We start from the raw sequence: 19,649 nt of genomic DNA, 5'->3' as shown, positions 1-19,649 counted from the left end.
AGGGTCTAGGGAAGTAGTCAATTAATCCCAACAAGGTATGATTTTGCCAATAGGATTGGCGTTTCCATGAGAGGAGCCAGCGGAGGGAGCCCCTGGACGTTTGACTTCCCTTGTGTAATCTTCTCTTCTTACCTCACGGGCCACATGCAGTCCTCAACCAAACCCACCATTAATTCCCTCCTTCCCCCATTCTTATTTTCCTTAATAACCACCCCCCTCCATTTTAATGGGTTCCATCTTCTTTCCTCACCTTTAACTCCAAACACTGCAACCCCTTCTCCTCCTCCTCCCCCCTCCCCTCCCCTTTGCTTCCCCTTTACTCTCTCTCTCTCTCTTAATGTGTGCATGTGTGTGCTGTGTTCGTCTTTCCGGCTCCCTCTCTCTCGCCGAGAAGCAAAGGTCACTTGCCCTTCCCCCGTCTCCGCATTTCTCCGCCACTCCACACAAGCGGGAGCAGCGCCCAGCAAGCACCGGGCTTTTCTGGTTCTGACTTCCGAGGGGGCGGAGCTGGACCTGTTGACGGAATCCCTGTCCAATGGGGCTGGATTGGGCGTCCTGTCAAGGTACTTTCTTGATTCTTCCTTCTCCCCGACCCGTTGATCTTCCTCGGACCCATCCGCATCTCCCTCTCTCTCTCGAAAGATTTGACTTGTTCATCTGAATCGTGTTGGTTCTTGCGATTCATGGTGTGTTGGACCGGAACTGAAATCCATTCTAGTACATTGTTGTCTGGATTGTTTCAAGCGCCCTGCGTGTAGCGGCTGATGTATTTTTGACCTTTTTATTTGCGGTTGTCGGATTCACGGTCCAGACCCCAGCCAGAGTTCATCACGAGTTCTCCCGTCCTGCAATGACCATGCTGCTGTTTGATTTGTTTGCTTGCTCCGAGCTTTTTTCTCCATCAATATGCAAGTGATAATTTCTTTCTCCAGGAGGGAAGAATTGTGCTATCATGTGCGGCACCTTTTTCTTGCAGAGACAAATTTACCCCTTTACTTTTGTAGTTTTGTGCATGTGCTACCTTGGATTCCCCTGCTGGCTAATGCACCTTTTTCTTGGTACAGATAAATCAGTCAGGATAAGTTTGTAAAATAAACTCCTTCGGCAAACGGCACAGGACTCTGAATTTCGCAAACATCCCATACGATTGTTCGTCAGACCAACCGAAGATAACATGTCGTCATCCGACAATTCCATCACCGCGGCATTGTCGCGGACAACACCTGTGTTTAGCCTGAGAGTATGGGTTCTGATTGCCATTGGCATTGGGATCCTGATGGCAATCCTGTTCATCATAGTACTGTGGCTTTCCATCCGAAGGAAGAACAAGGCGGTGAACGGATTCGACACTACATCGCAAACAGAAATCCCTATTGTGTCCAAGGAAATCAACATTGACAAAGGAGTTGATTCACAGAGTGTGAATGACAGCAGCGAAGTGGCCTTCATGCCAGTGCATGACAAATACACACAGATGAAGAGTGTACCACCTTTGGCAGAGACTAGATCTCTCGACGTGGACGCCTTCAGCCAATGCAGCTCAGTGTACAACATAGAGAAGGCTTTAAGCTCATACTCTGAGGACTACAACAGCTCAGGTCCAAAGAGGGCAGGGAGTTCACCATATGGATTTACATCTACTTCACCGCTGGTTGGCCTGCCTGAGCTGTCACATTTGGGCTGGGGCCACTGGTTTACCTTGAGGGACCTGGAGTTTGCGACAAATCGGTTTGCCAAGAGTAATATCCTTGGGGAGGGTGGCTATGGAGTTGTCTACAAAGGCCGGCTTATGAATGGGACTGAGGTGGCTGTGAAGAAGATCCTAAACAATGTGTAAGTGTATGTTATCTTGTTGAATTCACTGTGATATTAACTTGGAACTAATGTTTGTTAATTGGGTTTCCAGAGGGCAGGCAGAGAAGGAATTTAGAGTTGAAGTTGAAGCCATAGGTCATGTTCGGCACAAGAATCTGGTGCGCCTTTTGGGGTACTGCGTTGAAGGGATACACAGGTGACACATTTCTTCCCTTTATTTTACTTTTCATCTTGAAATATTATAGAAGCTACTAGAATTAGCTTGTGTGCATAATGCATCCACCTTGTGCAAGTTCATCATCATATCTCCGCCAGACTTCCTGTTCTGAAGAATCGTGATTGAAAATGGATAATTAATACCATGAGAAGGACATTGTTTGTGTTCCTTCGTTTTGCGATAATGCTAGCTAGTTTGTGTTTTTCCTGTCATCTGGTTTCAAGATTATTATTCCTTACCAGATAAACGACTCCGAACTAAAGCATGGTTCTTCTCACCTGCAGGATGCTTGTGTATGAGTATGTAAACAATGGCAACCTAGAACAATGGCTCCATGGGGCCATGAGTCAACATGGTATCCTTAGTTGGGAAAGCCGTATGAAGATTCTGCTTGGGACAGCAAAAGCGTAAGTTTGGCATGTGGACTTCTTTTACGACCATCTCCTGATATCATGTTAAATGAACAGATAAATTTCACGTGAGACTGTTGACTAGTACTCCCTCCGTCTGGAAAAACTTGTCCAAGGCTTGTTCCTTAAATGGATGTATCTAGCACTAACTTGGTGCTAGATACATCAGTTTGAGGGACAAATTTTTCCGGACGGAGGGAGTACTTACATGCTAATGCACGTTCGATCATGATTTTCAGGCTTGCATACCTTCACGAAGCAATAGACCCCAAAGTCGTCCACCGAGATATCAAGTCAAGTAATATCTTAATTGATACCGAATTCAACAGCAAGGTTTCTGATTTTGGGTTAGCGAAACTTCTGGATTCCGACGCAAGCCATATCAATACAAGAGTGATGGGAACATATGGGTATAGCTCTCTTTCTACTCCTTCCCCGCTAAGTTTTTCTGTGCTTTTGGAAACACATCTCCTAATCTTCCTCTTGATCTGATGATAGGTATGTTGCGCCTGAGTACGCGAATAGTGGGATGCTGAATGAAAAGAGTGATATTTACAGTTTTGGAGTTGTGTTGTTGGAATGCATTACAGCTAGGGATCCAGTTGACTACAGTAAGCCTGCAGATGAGGTACGGCTATAGCTTATCCCATTTCAAGCAATTTGATCTAATTCCTTTCTGTTAGAGGTCCTTACACCTCTTTTTTGCTGTTGCTTCAGTCAAATCTTGTAGAGTGGCTTAAAATGATGGTTAGCACAAAGAGGGCAGAGGAGGTTGTGGACCCAGGCCTTGAGGTTAAACCACCTAAGCGTGCCCTTAAGCGGGCAATTTTGGTTGGCCTCAAGTGTGTCGATCCCGACGCCGACAAGAGGCCGAAGATGAGCCATGTTGTCCAAATGCTTGAAGCGGTTCAGAAAGCATACCAAGAAGTATGTTGGTTTCTTATCCGTGTTCTCTGTGTCTTTACCACCGAATTTCAGAGCTTTTACTCTTGCCACATAACTAACTGTATGCTTCTTTTGTTAAATAATGACAGGATGAGAAGAAGCACAGCCAGATGGGAAGCATCGATCTAGAGTCGCAGCAGTCAGTAGAGGAGCTATCAAACAGTGCTGATGCCTGAAGCTCCAGTTGTGAATAAACCCCCAAACAAATAGGAAACCTTAAGTTATTTGATAGTGACAGCTGATTTGATCAAACATGTTCAATACTTGAGTAGAGTGAGTGAAACAGGTTTGCAATTTGCTTGCAGATACCGGAGGTTGTTGGATTCAGTTAGGTGCAAGCTGCTCATTTCCGTGTTTTTTTTTTTTGTGATTTCCGAGGATTGTTGCTTCTATGCTCCCCTGAAAGAGTTGCCTCACTGTCTGTTTTCTGTGGATGAGTCTTATAACTCGTTTGCTTTAGTGTTTTGTCTAGTCTTCTTCTAGGGGAGCATAGAAGCAAGCACTCTCTTCGTCTTGAGTTATTGTCAGTGAGCTACCAGGAGGAACTGATTTGATTGAAATGCATGACTATATATATAGATACCGGATTGCGTTTGCCGATGTATGGAATCCTTGTATGGGTCTAAAGTTCTACCATGAAATGAAATCATAAATCTGTTGGTGTACCTTGTGAGAAGCCTTGTTTACCTGTGGCCAAAGGTGTCCACGCGATTGCGCGTGCAGGGTGGTCTTCCACGGGAGAACCCAGGAGCACCTGCAGTACACTTACTCCGTTGTGGGGAATGAGCTGGTGTCAGTCGCCGTGGCCAATCATTTGCGTCCTTCACATGTTGAAACTTGCCACCTTTGATTGCGAAAACTGAAAGACATCCGTTTGGTGGCTATAATTTTTGGCTTGTGCGCATGATTGCAGGCTGCCAATGATCAGTGTCTGCTTGTTTTGCAAGCTTGGCCAGCTTCTCCCCTCCTTTTTCTAATGGACCATTCGTTGGTCATTGGTGCAGTTGTTGCTGCACTTGTCCAACTTGTACTCCTTGGAATTCACAAATGTACGCACCATTCAGCAAGGCTCTCCTTTTAGGTGCACAAATCTTATGTCGATAAGTACCCCCTTGTTAATAAATATAAGTCCTTTTAGAGATTTCAAATATAGACTACATACTTTACACTCTAAAACATGTCTACATATACATCCATAGTTCGTATTGAAATATCTAAAAAGACTTATATTTAGGAACAAAGGTGCTAGTGTTTATTTATTTTTTGAGGGAAAGTGGTTGCTAGTATTTTATGGTACAAACAAACAGAAAGTTTTTTTTTCGAAAAGGAGGTTGAAACAAACAGAAAGGTAGAGCTGGCCTAGGCGGCAGCCACCATCCTTAGCTGCTGTGTCCCCGACAGAGCGTGCAAGCTCCAACCTGCCGTTGGAGCTTTGACAATGGTCGCTCCAGCTGGAGGCTCGCTGGATATATAACAAACTTAATTCAGACAGGAGGCAACCAACCGTCCCAAGCTATTTCCAGAGTGGAGGTTACGGCCCATCCACAATAAGTTACCATTAGGCATTAGCAACGCCAGTCACACACACAAATAAAGAACAAATCTGTTACTCGGATCGTATTGATCATCTCTATATATTGTTTATACCAACTCCTCAGTGACAATCATCACACACAAGATAGACACCGTGTTAGGTACTATATGATTTTCTTTTCTGTACGCCTGTTGAGGACACATGAACGAATCGGACTGGAATCAGTTTACTTCCCACGGGGACAAAACACCAGGTCCCGAACGTGGCCTAAGCTTACACTACAGAGTTTGAGGCATGCATTAGCAAGATCAGGAAATCAAGATGTAGCCTTCATCGCCCGAAGCCGCAGCGGAACTCGGCGACAAGCCGTGCCGGCTCAGGCCTTCCCTCACCTTCCCATGCTGCTCCGCCTCATGCTGGAACATCGAAACAAGCTGCTGGAGCTCCAGCTTCCGCACCTTCACCTTCTCACTGGTTACTGGATTTGTCAGCCCAAGATACATCAACCCAACGCCAACAAGGACGATCCCGAGGAAGAAGAGAAGCCCCGCAAACAGCCCAAAAGCGTACGGAGTGTTCTGAGCTCCCGGTATGCCATCCACGTTGATTCCAAAGAGGCCGGTGATTATGGATAGAACTATGCCGCCACCGCCGAAAATAGCCAGGTTGTGGGTGATACGAAGGCTTCTGTCCTGTAGAAAGTTAATTTTTGGGACTATATCAGTTTCAAATTTAAAACCACCTCAAGAACAAAGGAACGGCTAAGCTAATGAAATCTACCTGAAGAGCACAGGAATAGCTAAAACTCTACTTTGTTGAAAATGCCATGCCGCAGAACTTGCGTACCTGTAACCATGCACGAACAGTGCTCTGCATAACATCCTGGATGGTGAACAAGCGGCCACGGACAGCTTCCTGCTCCTCCAACATCTCCCTTGCAGACTTCCTCTCTCTCTCTAAAATGATTCTTGTGGCATTTCCCCTTAAATGACGGAGAAGCTCAAGTATGATCTCTTCCCTTGCATGCAGTGACCATTTAACCCTGATCACCTGTAGCAGATGGTATGTTCTTACACATTCCAGTCATAATACCAGCAAGTGGAGAATAGCATGCATGAACGCTGTGTGTGAAAGCTTCATCATGTTAAATATGCTAACCATATGTTAAAGTTTCCTTGCAGTATCCAACCAGAACCTGATCGTATTTTGGATTTATCTGATCCAACTGTTGTATTATAAATGGTACAGGCACGATGACCACTCTACTACATTGATGAGCAAATATTCAAAGAGTATTTTCATGATAGAAAAAGGGAAACTAGAAAGATAATTACCTGTGTTGCTAACCTCCTGATTTCTTGATTTAATATGATGCTGACTAGGTTCAGATCTTCACTATTTCTCCTGTAAATTGAATTTTTTAATATGTAATCATTCGATTGTTAATTTAAAATGTAATAAAACCATTCCATATAAGGGCACTGGCATCAATTCAGATAAATGTTCTGGGAGTTCAAACATGTTCATTCGGCCTTCTTACCTATTCACAAACTTCAATTCAATTTCATCTGCTTCCCCAAAGACATATTTACGGAATAATCTGAGAACAGCATAAACACATGTTATACACCTCTAGAGTACCATTATTTTGGGTAACAGCGGTATTATATATAATAATGACAGTTGCAGAAGACCCAAGATGAATAAGAAGATTACCCTTTCTGCTCCTGAATAAATGATATTCTAGATTTCAAATGTAGTTCCTAAATACATGCCACTGTACGGAAAATCACTCCCTAAATTTTTTTCCCCTTCTTGTATAAGTCTTCTCTTCACAATTCTATGGTATGCAAAATATTAGTCTCACAAGCATTACTATTTCTAAAGGACATTAACTACTGTGCACTATGCAGTTCCAAGAACGATTAACTAGTCGTACATCTTCTCTATTCAATCCAAAGGACATGTTGCACCGTGTGGCATTGAAAGCAGAGTGACCATGTTAACCAGAAGTTCATTACATTACTGAATGTCTGAATGAGGGGAATTTGGTCTTCTCAACACTTGTTCTTGGTTGAAGTACAAAATCCTAGAATGGCACGCATTTGGAACGGAGAGTAGGTCGGTACATATCAAACTTACAAGTAAATACATCTTCTATGAGAAAAACAACCTATTGGAGTCTCATCTCAAAAGCTATTTTATCGCAAATTCAACGGAAGATTATTTTTAGAAAATGGAAGTATCTATTAACCCTGGTCTCTGCATCCTAAGATGTTGACCTTATTGATGAGGATGAATCCCACAACTGACACAGTTAGAAAAATGGAAGTGATGATAAAATATCAAAAGTACCTGTCATCCCATCGCGAAAGACGACTGACCAAATGTGCTATTACTTCATGAGCTGATCTGGGTGTTTGACTTCCACCAGAAATAAGCAACTCCTGGACAGATTCCCATAAGCATCTTAAGATGTACATTTAAAGCACCGAACTTCAATTTTTTAGCGGTAAACAAAACTTTAGTTGATACCTGCACTTCAGTCACTCCTAAAACATTTACGTTGGTTGAAGGACCTTTCACATGCATTGCAGTTAAAAGAAAGTTCTGTGCCTGCCACGATCTAAGTACAATTGGTATGTCTTCCTCTTCATGATTTGGATCCCCAACTGATTGACCAAGAAGCTCAAATAACAGTCCTCCTGCAACTCTAACTGGAACCTGAATAGCAAACAGAGACGACTTCTATGATAAATATGATAACCAGATCATATCAACACAGCATGTGCAAGACATAGAAGTAATGAACACATCATCATCATCAGAGTAATTATCTTACTTGTAACATGTGACGAGGTAGATAAAACATACTGAAAACAGCATTTCCCAATATAGTTGGACAAACTACTATCTGAATCAGCCATTATAATTTGCAAAGAGAAAAAGGTAGAACAGTTCGACAACATTTATATTTGCCTACTTCCCCATATTGTTCATGCACAGTTATCAGAAGAGATGCGTACAATTCATAATGGAAAATGTTTTAGCAATATTTTTCAAACATAGAACACTTGCTATAATTGGTCATGAGTAGACACCTACCAAAAATGTGAACCCATGAAAACAAACACTAAAGTTGCTTGACTTCGAGCTACTATTGCATGTCTTTTTATAACAAGAGCAACTTGTTAAACATAGACCACACGCAATTTGCAGATTGGTGTAGGGCATAGTAGATAGGAGTCGATGTAGTCTTGATTGTAATGGCGTCTGATGTATTCCAAGTGTTCTTTACTTTTCTCCTCAGCTGTAGCAGTAGCACCAGTGAAAGCTCTTGAACTATGATAAAATCTAGGATGAATTATTATTTATGTTCTAGCTGGTCTGAACCACCCAATTAGGCCAGCGCGTGATTGATATGTCACCACAACATTCAAGGAGAAAAGGTAGCTATCATGATAATATTATGCAAACAGGATCTGAACTCTGAAGCAATCAGATAATTTTCACATGGAAATCACAGGCGATCAAAAGATTGTGAAGACGTGTTGGATGCTCTCTTGAGAATTGATAGTTGATCATTAGTGCATTTTGGAGAGTTTGCATAATAAACAGTAACTTAACATGGTTAGTTCAAAAATGTTGAACCTGAATTCACTAGTCTAGAAACATCAAAGAATAGCTATATCGATATAAAATTGCAGGCAGAAAATGTGCATACACAAATAAGAATGAGAAAGATAACCTCATAGAGAAGGTACTTCATCCGGTCGCTTATCAGACGGCTTTCATCTCTCAGTGCAGTTCTGATAGCTGGATGCATCCAGTGAGCACTACCCAACCATGCATCAACGGAAGGATGGCCTGCGGTGACATGGAACCACCATGTAGGTCCCCCAGGACGCAGCCAGTACGGAGCCGCAACATCGGCTACAGTGTAATCATCCTCGCTGTCGCTGATCGGCACATGTTCATTCTCCCAGCTAGCATCTGATTGAACCCTCTGGCTCAGCTCAGCAATCCTTGACCATCCAATGGGCACCCACTTGTGATCATGAACATCTCCAGCATGTGATGGCCTGTCTTTGACCGCAAAAGGATCGATACCAAGCTCCGCCTGGCTGGGGATTTCCACCACACCTCCCTCATTCGGTGCCGGGCTCACAACGCGATGCCCATTCCTAGCTGCCTGGTTCTTCATGTGCGCGAGATCAATCTTTGGCAACGATTTGTGATGAACCAGCTTCCTGTGACCCTTGACGAGCTCAAAAGCGCAGATAAGGCCATCGGTCCAGAGCTCGCTCCCCGGAACGTGCTCCTTGACCAGATTCGGCTTGGTGCCACCGTCCTGCAGCTTGGAGTTGGACATGCTGCTGATCTGAGGCGGCGGCTGCCCCTCCACGCCAGCCATGCCCCTTCCAATTCTACCTGCGTGCAGATGGGTTCAGCAGGGGATACGTGAGAGATGCCGATACTGATTTCTCGGATGTTACAAGTATAATTGTGTTTAAGTTAGAGATAGAATAGGATTAAACCATAACCACGTACGACTCGTCCTCTACGCAAAAGTCTATCTCCCTCGCATTGTACTCCGTATACACCACATACGAGGATCGGATCAAATCAAACACACAGCAAACATTGTAGGGTTCCATAATTTGCACGCTCGACACATCCAGCACAGCGCAATCAGTAAGCATGAGTTCATGGGACGGGCTCGTTCGCAAGCAGGGGGGCATGCGATGGGTTTAGGTGAAGCAAAAATATATTCGAGCAGATTAGGGGCCTGCAAAATACGCACGCCGGAACCAGATCGCGGCGCCGGCAGCAGCGCCGACACGACGCCGCGCCGGGGTGGAACCTTACCTTTCAAGCTTGGCGGCGGGGCCCCGACGGTGTCCGCATGTGCTAAGCTTGCGCGCTTCTTTCGCCCCCGCGCGCAAGCCCGCCCTGGTGGTTCCGCGGAAGGGAGGAGGAACGGAAATAATTTCGAAAGCGAGAGGGGGGGAGGGGGGGAGGGGGGAACCGAAGCGGGGGCGAGGGAATCGCGGAAGAAGGGAGGAGCGGCCGAGTGGAGTGGAGCGGAGCGGGTGCTTCGAGAAAAGGGAGATGCAAATGCTTGATTTGCTTTGCCGCGACCACTCCTTTTCTACCAGGATCAGGACCTTTGACACGTACAGTACTAGTAGTAGCACTATTACTGCTGTTTTTCTTTTGGTAAATGTTTACACCCGGTGCGCCGGCCGAACTTTCGGCCGGACGCGCACGGGACGTTCAATCGGCTGCATCACGTGGCCAGAAGTTGCGTACCCATCTTATCCCTTTGCTTCTTTCTACGTTGACTTTCTCTTTCCCCGCTGCTACCCATCCGACCAACCCCTGGTCGCCGGCAAGCTGCTACCGCACGTGGGCGGAGGACGAGCCAAAGTGCGCGCCGGCGAGCTTCTACCACACGTGGCCGGAGTAAGAGCCGGAGTCCGCGCCGGCGAGATGCTCCCCGCACGAGATGCAAACATATGGCCAAGCTGCAACCATTGAGAGCTTCGTGCACGGCCGTGTTATGGTGGCGCGATGAGCGGCGCGTCAGTGGAGCTGAACGAGGGACGGTGAGCCTGATTAATGGTGCAGCGGTGGAGCGCTGTGGGGACACCACGACAATGTTGCAACCATCATCACGATTTGCTACAACCGGCGTCGTATTTTGCTGGAACCAGAGACCGCGGTTGCTAGAAGCACCCCCATCACAAAATCGATGAAATGCTACAACCAGCTTGGTGATTTGCTGGAACCGTTGTCACGGTTTGCTGGAACTAGCTTTTCCTTCCTCAGTGGTGACCATGGTGACCACGGGGAATGTTACAACCACATCCTTTTTTGCTACAACCACATCCTGGTTTTGCTACAACCGGCGACCTTTTTGCTACATGCGTGGCAGACGACGGGCGCCAATGCTTCAACCTGACATGGAAAAAAGTTTCAACTCACCTAGGAGAAGTTACAACCGCCGGCGGAAAAAGCTTCAACAGGCATAGTGGAAAAAGCTTCAACCCCCATGAAAAAGCTTCACGCATGGAAAATTGCTTCAATCGGCGTAGGAAAAGCTTCAACCAGAGGCTAAAAAAGCTTCAACCGGGGACGAGTGTGGGCGCACGAGCGGCGACAGCGACGAGCGGCGACGGAGGGGAGAGGACAGGCCGGGGTGCTGCGACGGCGAGGGAGAGGACGTGGATGCTTCCTATTCTCGCCGGAGCACACGCATGCGGTGGCTGGGGCAGGGACACATCGCGTCGAATGGATCTGAAGCGTGGGGAGGGAGGAAGAAGATGATATGACGTGGGGGAGGGGGATCAGACGGCTCCTGCCTGCTAGATCGCACGGCTGCAGGCGGACCAGCCCAAACTTGGGCCGGTGCGCCGGCGCGTATGACTGCCCTCTTTTGGAGGGGGCATGTCACTAGTAGATTAACTTGTGTCAGGGCATCTCTCCAACTCAACTCAGATCACCAAAACGCCCGTAAATATCGGGAGCGGAAATCTCTTTGGGGAATCAAATTATATGCAAATGTCTGGGTCTAACGGTTGGAGCATTCTTTTTCTTTTGCCATCCATCGACCGTCATCAAAAGGGTTTGATCTAGGAAGGTTTGGGGGAGTTCGGACATCTAAAATCCCGCAAACCAATATGAAACCTGGCAAGAACCGACACCAAACCTGGAAAAGTTCGATGGAATTTGGACATCCGTCACATCAGACTTGGACACCACGACACCAAAATACCCCACCTGTAGCCCCTTTCCCCTGCTCCATCTCTCATATGTGCTTTGTATCCACACACTCAGAGACCACCGCCGCTCATGCCTTGCCGAACCCAAGACCTCTGCCGCTCCAGCCAGCGCCTGCCCCCCTTTGCCTACGTCGCCATTTCTGCCAAAGCCCAGGTACAATCCGCCCCTGCCACTATCATCCATGGCGCACGTCATGCTCATCAGGTGTTTGGCCAAACCATAGCGAGATTTTTTAGCGTTGTTGTTGTTGACTTTAAAGGAAACACAATGGTTGTGTACTCGGTGAAGGAGAATGAATTATTGTATGAGGCGTGGTCGACAGTGTGGAGTTTCAAGGCATGAAGCGAAAAGTAGCATTTTCGCAAAGTGTGCATGTTTGGTTCAACGAGCAAAATAACTACACACCCTACAACATCGAAGTGATCCATGATCGCGATGCAATCTCTACTTCATCAATGGTACACCATTCAAAAGGCCGTCAACAGGTATTGCGGTGTGATTGCACAAGTGAAAAGAAAGTGGCCAAGGGACATGTCACTCGTGAGCTTGTAAGTTTTGCTTCTTGTTGCTTTATGTGTTGGTCATTTCATTAGTTTGCTTAATGTTGCAACTTGTTGACCATGTCAATGCATTTTTCAATGTAGCTCAAGGGCATAGCTATTAAAAAGCATGTGCCAAGAGAGGTTCAAGCTCGAGGAGAGGAAGTTTCAGATGAAGGCCGCTTTTAAGACTCCAAATATCAAGGTCTTTGGCATGAACACACTGTTCATTTGCATTTGGGATCGATGAATTTAAAAAGGTTGTTGAACATCCAACGATTTCATATTTAAATGTACGGCTGAGTTGCTATTCATCTTAGATACTTCTGTCAAAGTGTGGGGTTGGACCAGACAAGGTGCCGCTGGGCATTTGCAAAATCTGACCGGCGCCGGTATGGGTCTCTCACGGAGGCCTGGGCTTACACCGGTGACCATCGCAGAGACTTTTGCGCGTCGGCTATGCCGTGTTGACGGGAAGATCGGCGAGGGGTGGTCGCTCAGTGACACCTCCGCCGCCGCCGGCAGGTGCAAGCCCAGGGCATCCTAGCCAGGGTCGGCATTGGCCGAGCCCCCCCTCCCCCACGGAGCGAGAGAAAGCGGGGTGACTCGTCCACAAGCGCCAGATAGCAGTCGGGCTCCCGTGCACATGCGCTCTTCTGCCGCTAGAGGGGACACTCCGACGATGATGGCAACATGGATGACGAAGGAGGTGCCGCGGGCCACACGTACGAGGTCACCTTGCTATATGATAGTTTAGTTTTTTTTAAGATTTTAGTTGAACGGACGAAATCTGTTTTACATAATTATGTCTGAACTTAAACAATTTTGTGATCAAAGAACATGGTCCAATGATCCGACCGAGGATGGCTCCTCCTCCTTCCTCCTCTCTCCCCTCTCCCTCCTCCCCTTCCCCATCCCCACTCCGGTGTCCTGGTCCGGTCCTCCCTGCTTCCCTCCCTCTGCCATCACAGGCTCTCACCCTCGTCGCCCCCCTCGCCTCTCGGGTCTGCTCGGTGCTCGCTCGCCTCTGGATCCGGATCTGGGAACAAGTTCTGGGCCTTGTCGTCGGGCGAGGCGGATGAGGATTCCGATCTGGAGGTTGGTGCTCCCTCCCTTCCCTTGGTTTCTCCTCCGCCCGCTTCACTGGCGTTGGAATCGATGCCGTCTGATCGGGTTCAGAAGTTTGCCCCGGGCGGCCGTGGTCGTCCGGTGGCCTCTGTTGAGGGGAATGGATTGGGTTGGCTCCAGGTGAGGTATGGCCGGCGACGGAAGCGCTCGGGGACGCTTTCCTCGCCGGGTCGTGCGGTTTTTGGTGGCGTTTCTTCTCGGGCGGGTGGCCCTACGCGTTCCTCCTGCTCCCCGCCGTCCTCGCCGCCGGTGGCCTTGTTGGTGTCGGCGCCGCTGGCGGCGACGACGGTCGCTTTTTCTCCTTCCCCAACCCTAGATCCATCCCCTGTGCGTGAGGCTCGTGGGCCCTCCGTGCCTTTTCAGTTGGGCCTACCTGGGCCGTCTGCTCCTGCTGGGCCGCCAACGCTGTCGTCCTTTAGTGATTCCCCCCTCTCCATCCTGGGCCCTGGGCCCAGCGCGGCCCTCATGCCTTCCTCTGCCTTGGCTGGCCCGGCCTGCGTTTCCCTCCCCCCCCCGCCTGGCTAGCTCTGGTTATTTATGGGTCCGAAAGGGTTCGACTCCCCCATTTCTAGGGTTTCCTGCGTCTCTGCGCCGCTCCCGCCTCCCGCATCCCCACCTATCGTAGATCTCCTTCCCCCACCTCTCTCCCTCCCTTTCACGGCGGTGGTGGCCATGGATCGCTCCCGTGGTTCTTCGAGCGAGGTCGTGTCGGGCATGAAGCGGCAGCGGGAGGACGCGGGCGACGGGGCGGCTGATCTGGAGCTCGAGGCTTCCCTGCACTCTAAGTTTGAGGCCGAGCAGGCGGCTCGGCGGCAAGTGGCTCGGGAGCGCGAGGCCTGGGCGGCGGGGCCTGAGTGGATCCAGAGGGATGAGCATGCTAGGGCAGCGGCGCCGGCCATGGCGGGCTCTGGATCTGATGCCCCCGGATCGGGCGGATCTGGGGCTGATCCATGGGAGGCTCTGGTCCCGTGGCCCGTCCCCCTCCTCCTCCCTCGCAGGGACCGCCCCCTGGCTCGTGGAGGCGGCCGCGTCTCTTGTCCGCCATCTGGGTTTGGTGGGCGTTCGATGGGTCGTGGGGGCTGCGGATCTGGCTCCCTTGGTCGTCGTCCCCCGGTTTCTGGCCCTGGTTCGTCCTCTGGCGCCTTGGGTGACGGGATTCTCCCTCCTCCTCCTCCTCCACCGGCCCGTCCATCTCCTCCGCCTCTCCATCCTCCTAACCCTAATCTTACATGCTTCGCCTACCATCAACCTGGCCACTTCCAATCCCGCTATTTCAACCCCCCCGTTCTGCCTGATCTGTAGAAAGGAAGGCCACCTTACGGTGAACTGCCAAAATCATCGCAAGTTTGCATCTTTTAAGCTCTTTGGTCAAGGTCTCCTTGGATGCTCCTTCTTCACGCTTGACAGTGAGATCCCTCAGGTGGCAGTGGCCCCTGCGCTCTCCAACGCTGCTATCATCTCGATCAAAGACCACAAAATCTCCACCCAAACTCTCCTGGACGAGCTTAAACTTTGGGATGATGGGGGCTGGGACTGGCAGGTCCGATAGTTGTCCGACTTTGATTTCGATGTGGTCTTCCCTTCCAAGAGCAGTCTTAAGATGATATCTTCATGCATAAGCTTCACTCTTCCTCTTAACCAAATGGCTGTCTCGGTGAAGGCGGCTGCCAATGGTGCAAAACCTATATCACCCCTCTCGGAGATTTGGGTCCTTGTGGATGATGTCCCCCCTAGCTTACGCTCTACCGAGTTCGTCATGGCCTTTGGTGTTCTTATTGGCAAGCCTATCTTGGTTGATCGGGATTCCCTCTCTGTCCTTGGCCCCGTTCGCCTCAAGATCTGGGCTGTGGACCCCTTGTGCATACATGGCCATGTCGATGTCTTTCCTTCTGCGGATGGCTTCAGGCTTCGGGTGCGAGTGGAGGGCGGCGCAAATTCCCACTCCCCACCCCCTCCTCCTCCTCCTTCGGCCGATAACCTGGGCGGTGAGGGTGATAATGATGGCAACTTGAGTGAGGGCTCGCTCCCTCACTTCACGGCCTCTGAATGGGATGGATTGGGTTCGGATTGTCGCGAGCTTTTCAAGGAGAATGCCCCGAAGAGTAAGGATGGTGGAAATGATCAAAATGATGCACATGTCTCTGCTCAGGCTGCCCCGGTTGCTCCTCCTGCTGGCACTCTAATGTCGGGGGTGTGCTCCAACCTGCCGGTTCGGCCGGGGTCTCCGTCTCTTTCTGGCATTGAGGACCTCCCCGCCTCCCCGCTCCGCGCTGCAACGGGGTCTCTTCCCAAGCGCAAGTCTTCTGTTCGCAAGTTCTCCGTTCGCAGTCGGGCTTCTTCAGGGACCAAGCTATCTGCTGCGGGTATGTGCCGCCGCCTCGATGGTGATATGGGCGATGTGGTGGGTCAGGCCTCCCCGGTGGTGGCTCGGTCTACTCCGATTCAATCTCCCTCCTCTACGGCGCGTAAAAGCGGACGGATCCGCGACAGTGGTATGCGGGTGGCTGACAAGGCGGCTAGGCGTGCGGCTGCTCGTGACCTTCCTGCTTCAGGTATTCCTCCTGCCCCTTCCCCGTCGGTTCAGAACATCTCTTCACCTACTAGGCTTGTATTGCCTTCTTACTCGGATGAGCATTTGACTAAGGTTCTCGCGGATTCTGGTATCTCTCTTGATCATAATTTTGGATCTCCCTCTTCTCTGATTGCTCTTATTAGGGCCAATGAGGTGGCTCAGGCGGCTTTGGCCAAGGCTAAAGAGGCCGCCGCGGCTCCTCCTGCCCCCCCCCCAGTTGTGGCTGGGGTTATGGAGGAGGGGGGCCCTGCTAGCGATGTTGCCCCGCAGATTTATGTGAAGAAGGGTGTCTCAAAACGTGCTAAAACCTGCTTGGCACCCTGCAGGTCGAGCTTACGCATTAAGAATCTGTCTTACAAATGAGAGCCCTTTTCTGGAATAGCAGAGGTTTCGGGGCTCGAGCGCTGGGACCAAATTAAAGATATTGTCAGGGGTGATAATATAGACTTGATTGGTTTGGTTGAAACCTTCAAACATTCCTTCTCTCCCCACGAACTTTCTTCTATTGCGTGGGCTGATCGCTTTGATTGGAATTTTCTTCCCTCCTCTGGTCATTCGGGTGGCATTCTGTTAGGGTCGAAACGCGACGTTTTCGACTTTGTTATGTTTGATCATGGTATTTTTTGGGCCAGCTCCATGGTGTTTCACCGTCAGCTCAACTCGCTTTGGGAATTTATGGTCGTTTATGGTCCAGACTATTACTGCTGTTTTTCTTTTGGAGGGGGCATATCACTAGTATTACCTTGTGTCAGGGCATCTCTCCAACTCAACTCAGATCACCAAAACACACGTAAATATCGGGATCGGAAATCTCCTTTGGGGAATCAAATCATATGCAAATGTTTGGGTATAACGGTTGGAACATTCTTTTGCCATCCATCGACAGTCATCGAAAGGGTTTGACCTGGGAAGGGTTGGGGGAGTCCGGACGTCTAAAATTCCGCAAACCAACACCAAACCTGGCAAGAGCCGACACCAACCCTGAAAAAGTTCAATGGAGTTTGGACATCCGTCACATCAGACTTGGACATCACAGCACCAAAATACCCTGCCTGTAGCCCCTTTCCCTGCTCCATCTCTCCTACGTGCTTTGTATCCGCACACTCGGAGACCACCTCCACTCATGCCTTGCCGAACCCAGGACCTCTGCCGCTCCAGCCAACGCATGCCCGCCTTTGTTTACATCGCCATTCCTGCCAAAGGCCAGGTACAATCCGCCCCTGCCACTATCATCCATGGCGCACGCCATGCTCATCAGGTGTTTGGCCAAACCATAGCGGGATTTTTTGGCGTTGTTGTTGTTGTTGACTTTAAAGGAAACACACAATGGTTGTATACTCGGCGAAGGAGAATGAATTATTATGTGAGGCGTGGTCGACAGTGTGGAGTTTCAAGGCATGAAGCGAAACGTAACATTTTTGCAAAGTGTGCATGTTTGGTTCAACGAGCAAAATAACTACACACCCTACAACATGGAAGTGATCCATGATTGCGATGCAATCGCTACTCCATCAATGGTACACCATTCAAAAGGCCATCAACAAGTATTGCGGTGTGATTGCACAAGTGAAAAGAAAGTGGCTAAGAGACATGTCACTCGTGAGCTTATAAGTTTTGCTTCTTGTTGCTCTATGTGTTGGTCATTTCATTAGTTTGCTTAATGTTGTAACTTGTTGACCACGTTGATGCATTTTTCAATGTAGCTCAATGGCATAGCTATTAAAAAGCATGTGCCAAGAAGAGGTTTAAGCTCGAGGAGAGGAAGTTTCAGATGGATGCCGCTTTTAAGACTCTAAATATCAAGGTCTTTGGCACGAACACACTGTTCATTTGCATTTGGGATCAATGAATTTAAAAAGATTGTTGAACATCCAACGATTTCGTATTTAAATGTACGGTTCAGTTGCTATTCATCTTAGATATTGTTGTCAAAGTGTGACGTTGGACCAGATAAGGTGCCGCTGGGCGTTTGCGAAATCCAATCGGCGCCGGTATGGGTCTCTCGCGGAGGCCTGGGCTTACAACGGTGACCACCGCGAAGACTTCTGCGCATCGGCTATGCCGTGTCGATGGGAAGATCGGCGAGGGGTGGTCGCTCAGTGACACCTTCGTCGCCGACGGCAGGTGCAAGCCCAGGGCATCCTAGCCAGGGTCGGCATTGGTGACTCCTCCACGAGCGGCAGGTAGCAGCCGGTCTCCCGTGCACATGCGCTCTTCTGCCGCTAGGGGGGCCGCTCTCACGATGACGACAACATGGACGGCGAAGGAGGTGTCGCGGGCCACACGTACAAGGTCACCTTGCGCTATATGATAGTTTAGTTTTTTTTTAAGATTTTGGTTGAACGGACGAAATCTGTTTTATGTAATTATGTCCGAACTTAAATTAATTTTGTCGTGTTTGCATAAACTTCATCCGAATGTGTTTGTATTGCGGGCGGACATTTATGTCTAGCGTTGGATGCCATATCACTGTACCTCTCCGATGATGACGACGACGACATGGATGACGAAGGAGGTGTCGTTGGCCATTTTACGTAAATTTATGTCCGAACTTAAATGAATTCTATCATGTTTGCATGAATTTCATCTGAATGTGTTTTGTATTGCAGGCGGACGTTTATGTCTAGCGTTGGATGCCATATCATTGTACTGCTCCAATGATGACGACAATATAGACAACAAAGGAGGTGCACTATGCCACGGACTCGTCGAGATGCATCCGCGGACAAATACCATGTTCGTTTTAGGTGATAGCATTGAAGATGCCATGAGTTCTGCTAAAGAGCTAAGAGCATTACTAGTAGAACTCTCAAACCCTCAAACCTTCACTAGCGTTTTAAGGATCCAAAAATGATCTTTTTGTGCACTTTTACAGGTTGAAAAACAGGGGCAAAGATTAGAACCCTCAAACCCAACCCTTATAACGGAATATTCCTCATGAACGACGTTGTCGTTGCGCGCGGGAGGTCGACGGGGTGGCCACCGGCGATTGGGGCGACTAGCAGCGGCGGTCGCGGGCGTGGGCGCGGGAGTTGGGAGGATTTTTCCCTCCCGCACGAGGATAACCGCCAAATGAGGGTTGGGGTAGGTTTTGCTCCCCAGCCCTTACTTTTGAGGATTGGGAGAGGGTTTGAGGGTTGGACCTTTAAAATTTTTTGAGGGTTTGAGGGTTAAGGGGTTCTAGTCTACGGCTTTTTTTCGACAAAAACTGTAAAAAAGCAGTTATTTTTAAGGGTTTGAGGATTTGAGGGCTCTACTAGTAATGCTCTAAGAGCATTACTAGTAGAACCCTCAAACCCTCAAATCCTTAAAGCACTTTTAAGGGTTGAGAAGTGCCACTTTTTGACACTTTTAAGGGTTGAAAAATAGGGGCAAATACTAGAACCCTCAAACCCAACCCGTAAGCTGCTTTAAGGGTTGGATTTGAGGGTTCTAGTCTTTGCCTCAACCCCAATCTTTAAATCTATCATTTGAGAACTCACAATTTATGACAACAAGAACACAATCAACTTCCAAACAAACTACCAAATGACAATCATTGATGCATGGTTTAATAGTTTACATCACAAAATCATCATCTTCCTCCTCTCATCGGCACCATCACCAAAAGTTGCACCTCGGCGCCATCTCCTAGACCACAAGCGGGCTCCATCAAGCATCTCCATCGGCACCGGTGGAGTCGTACACACCGCCATCACCACAA

General features: G+C 48.6%; 2 protein-coding genes across 2 annotated transcripts; one reads left to right on the top strand and one right to left on the bottom strand.

Moving 5' to 3' along the window:
- The first annotated feature begins 268 nt into the window (after nucleotides 1–268).
- LOC123070289 (probable receptor-like protein kinase At2g42960) lies at nucleotides 269–3,991 on the top strand. The gene is made up of 8 exons (XM_044493417.1): nucleotides 269–563; nucleotides 1,065–1,833; nucleotides 1,907–2,011; nucleotides 2,317–2,439; nucleotides 2,682–2,852; nucleotides 2,941–3,070; nucleotides 3,160–3,369; nucleotides 3,477–3,991. Exons 2-8 carry the CDS (start codon nucleotides 1,175–1,177, stop codon nucleotides 3,561–3,563), a joined length of 1,485 nt encoding a protein of 494 aa, XP_044349352.1. The 5' UTR covers nucleotides 269–563; nucleotides 1,065–1,174; the 3' UTR covers nucleotides 3,564–3,991.
- A 987-nt stretch (nucleotides 3,992–4,978) lies between these two features.
- Nucleotides 4,979–10,012, bottom strand: LOC123070288 (uncharacterized). The gene is made up of 8 exons (XM_044493416.1): nucleotides 9,791–10,012; nucleotides 8,670–9,352; nucleotides 7,457–7,645; nucleotides 7,277–7,368; nucleotides 6,462–6,521; nucleotides 6,256–6,325; nucleotides 5,768–5,971; nucleotides 4,979–5,613 (listed from the first exon to the last, which is right to left on the bottom strand). The coding sequence occupies exons 2-8, from the start codon at nucleotides 9,333–9,335 to the stop codon at nucleotides 5,230–5,232; spliced, it is 1,665 nt and encodes a 554-aa protein (XP_044349351.1). The 5' UTR covers nucleotides 9,336–9,352; nucleotides 9,791–10,012; the 3' UTR covers nucleotides 4,979–5,229.
- Between the last annotated feature and the right edge of the window lie 9,637 nt (nucleotides 10,013–19,649).

The sequence above is a fragment of the Triticum aestivum genome, chromosome 3B (assembly GCF_018294505.1).
Source record: "Triticum aestivum cultivar Chinese Spring chromosome 3B, IWGSC CS RefSeq v2.1, whole genome shotgun sequence".
Taxonomy (NCBI): domain Eukaryota; kingdom Viridiplantae; phylum Streptophyta; class Magnoliopsida; order Poales; family Poaceae; genus Triticum; species Triticum aestivum.
Note: the sequence above shows the minus strand (reverse complement) of the source record. Positions and strands in the feature narration are given on the sequence as shown.

Bases quoted from the DNA above. Each gene is read 5' to 3' on its own strand.
- LOC123070288 (XM_044493416.1), bottom strand. From the start codon at position 9,335: ATGGCTGGCGTGGAGGGGCAGCCGCCGCCTCAGATCAGCAGCATGTCC. The intron at 6,326-6,461 runs GTAAGAAGGCCG...TTCAATTTACAG, and splicing joins GAATTGAAGTTTGTGAATAG to GAGAAATAGTGAAGATCTGA. The intron at 5,614-5,767 runs GTACGCAAGTTC...AACTTTCTACAG, and splicing joins CTGTTCGTGCATGGTTACAG to GACAGAAGCCTTCGTATCAC.
- LOC123070289 (XM_044493417.1), top strand. From the start codon at position 1,175: ATGTCGTCATCCGACAATTCCATCACCGCGGCATTGTCGCGGACAACA. The intron at 3,071-3,159 runs GTACGGCTATAG...CTGTTGCTTCAG, and splicing joins ACAGTAAGCCTGCAGATGAG to TCAAATCTTGTAGAGTGGCT. The intron at 3,370-3,476 runs GTATGTTGGTTT...AAATAATGACAG, and splicing joins TTCAGAAAGCATACCAAGAA to GATGAGAAGAAGCACAGCCA.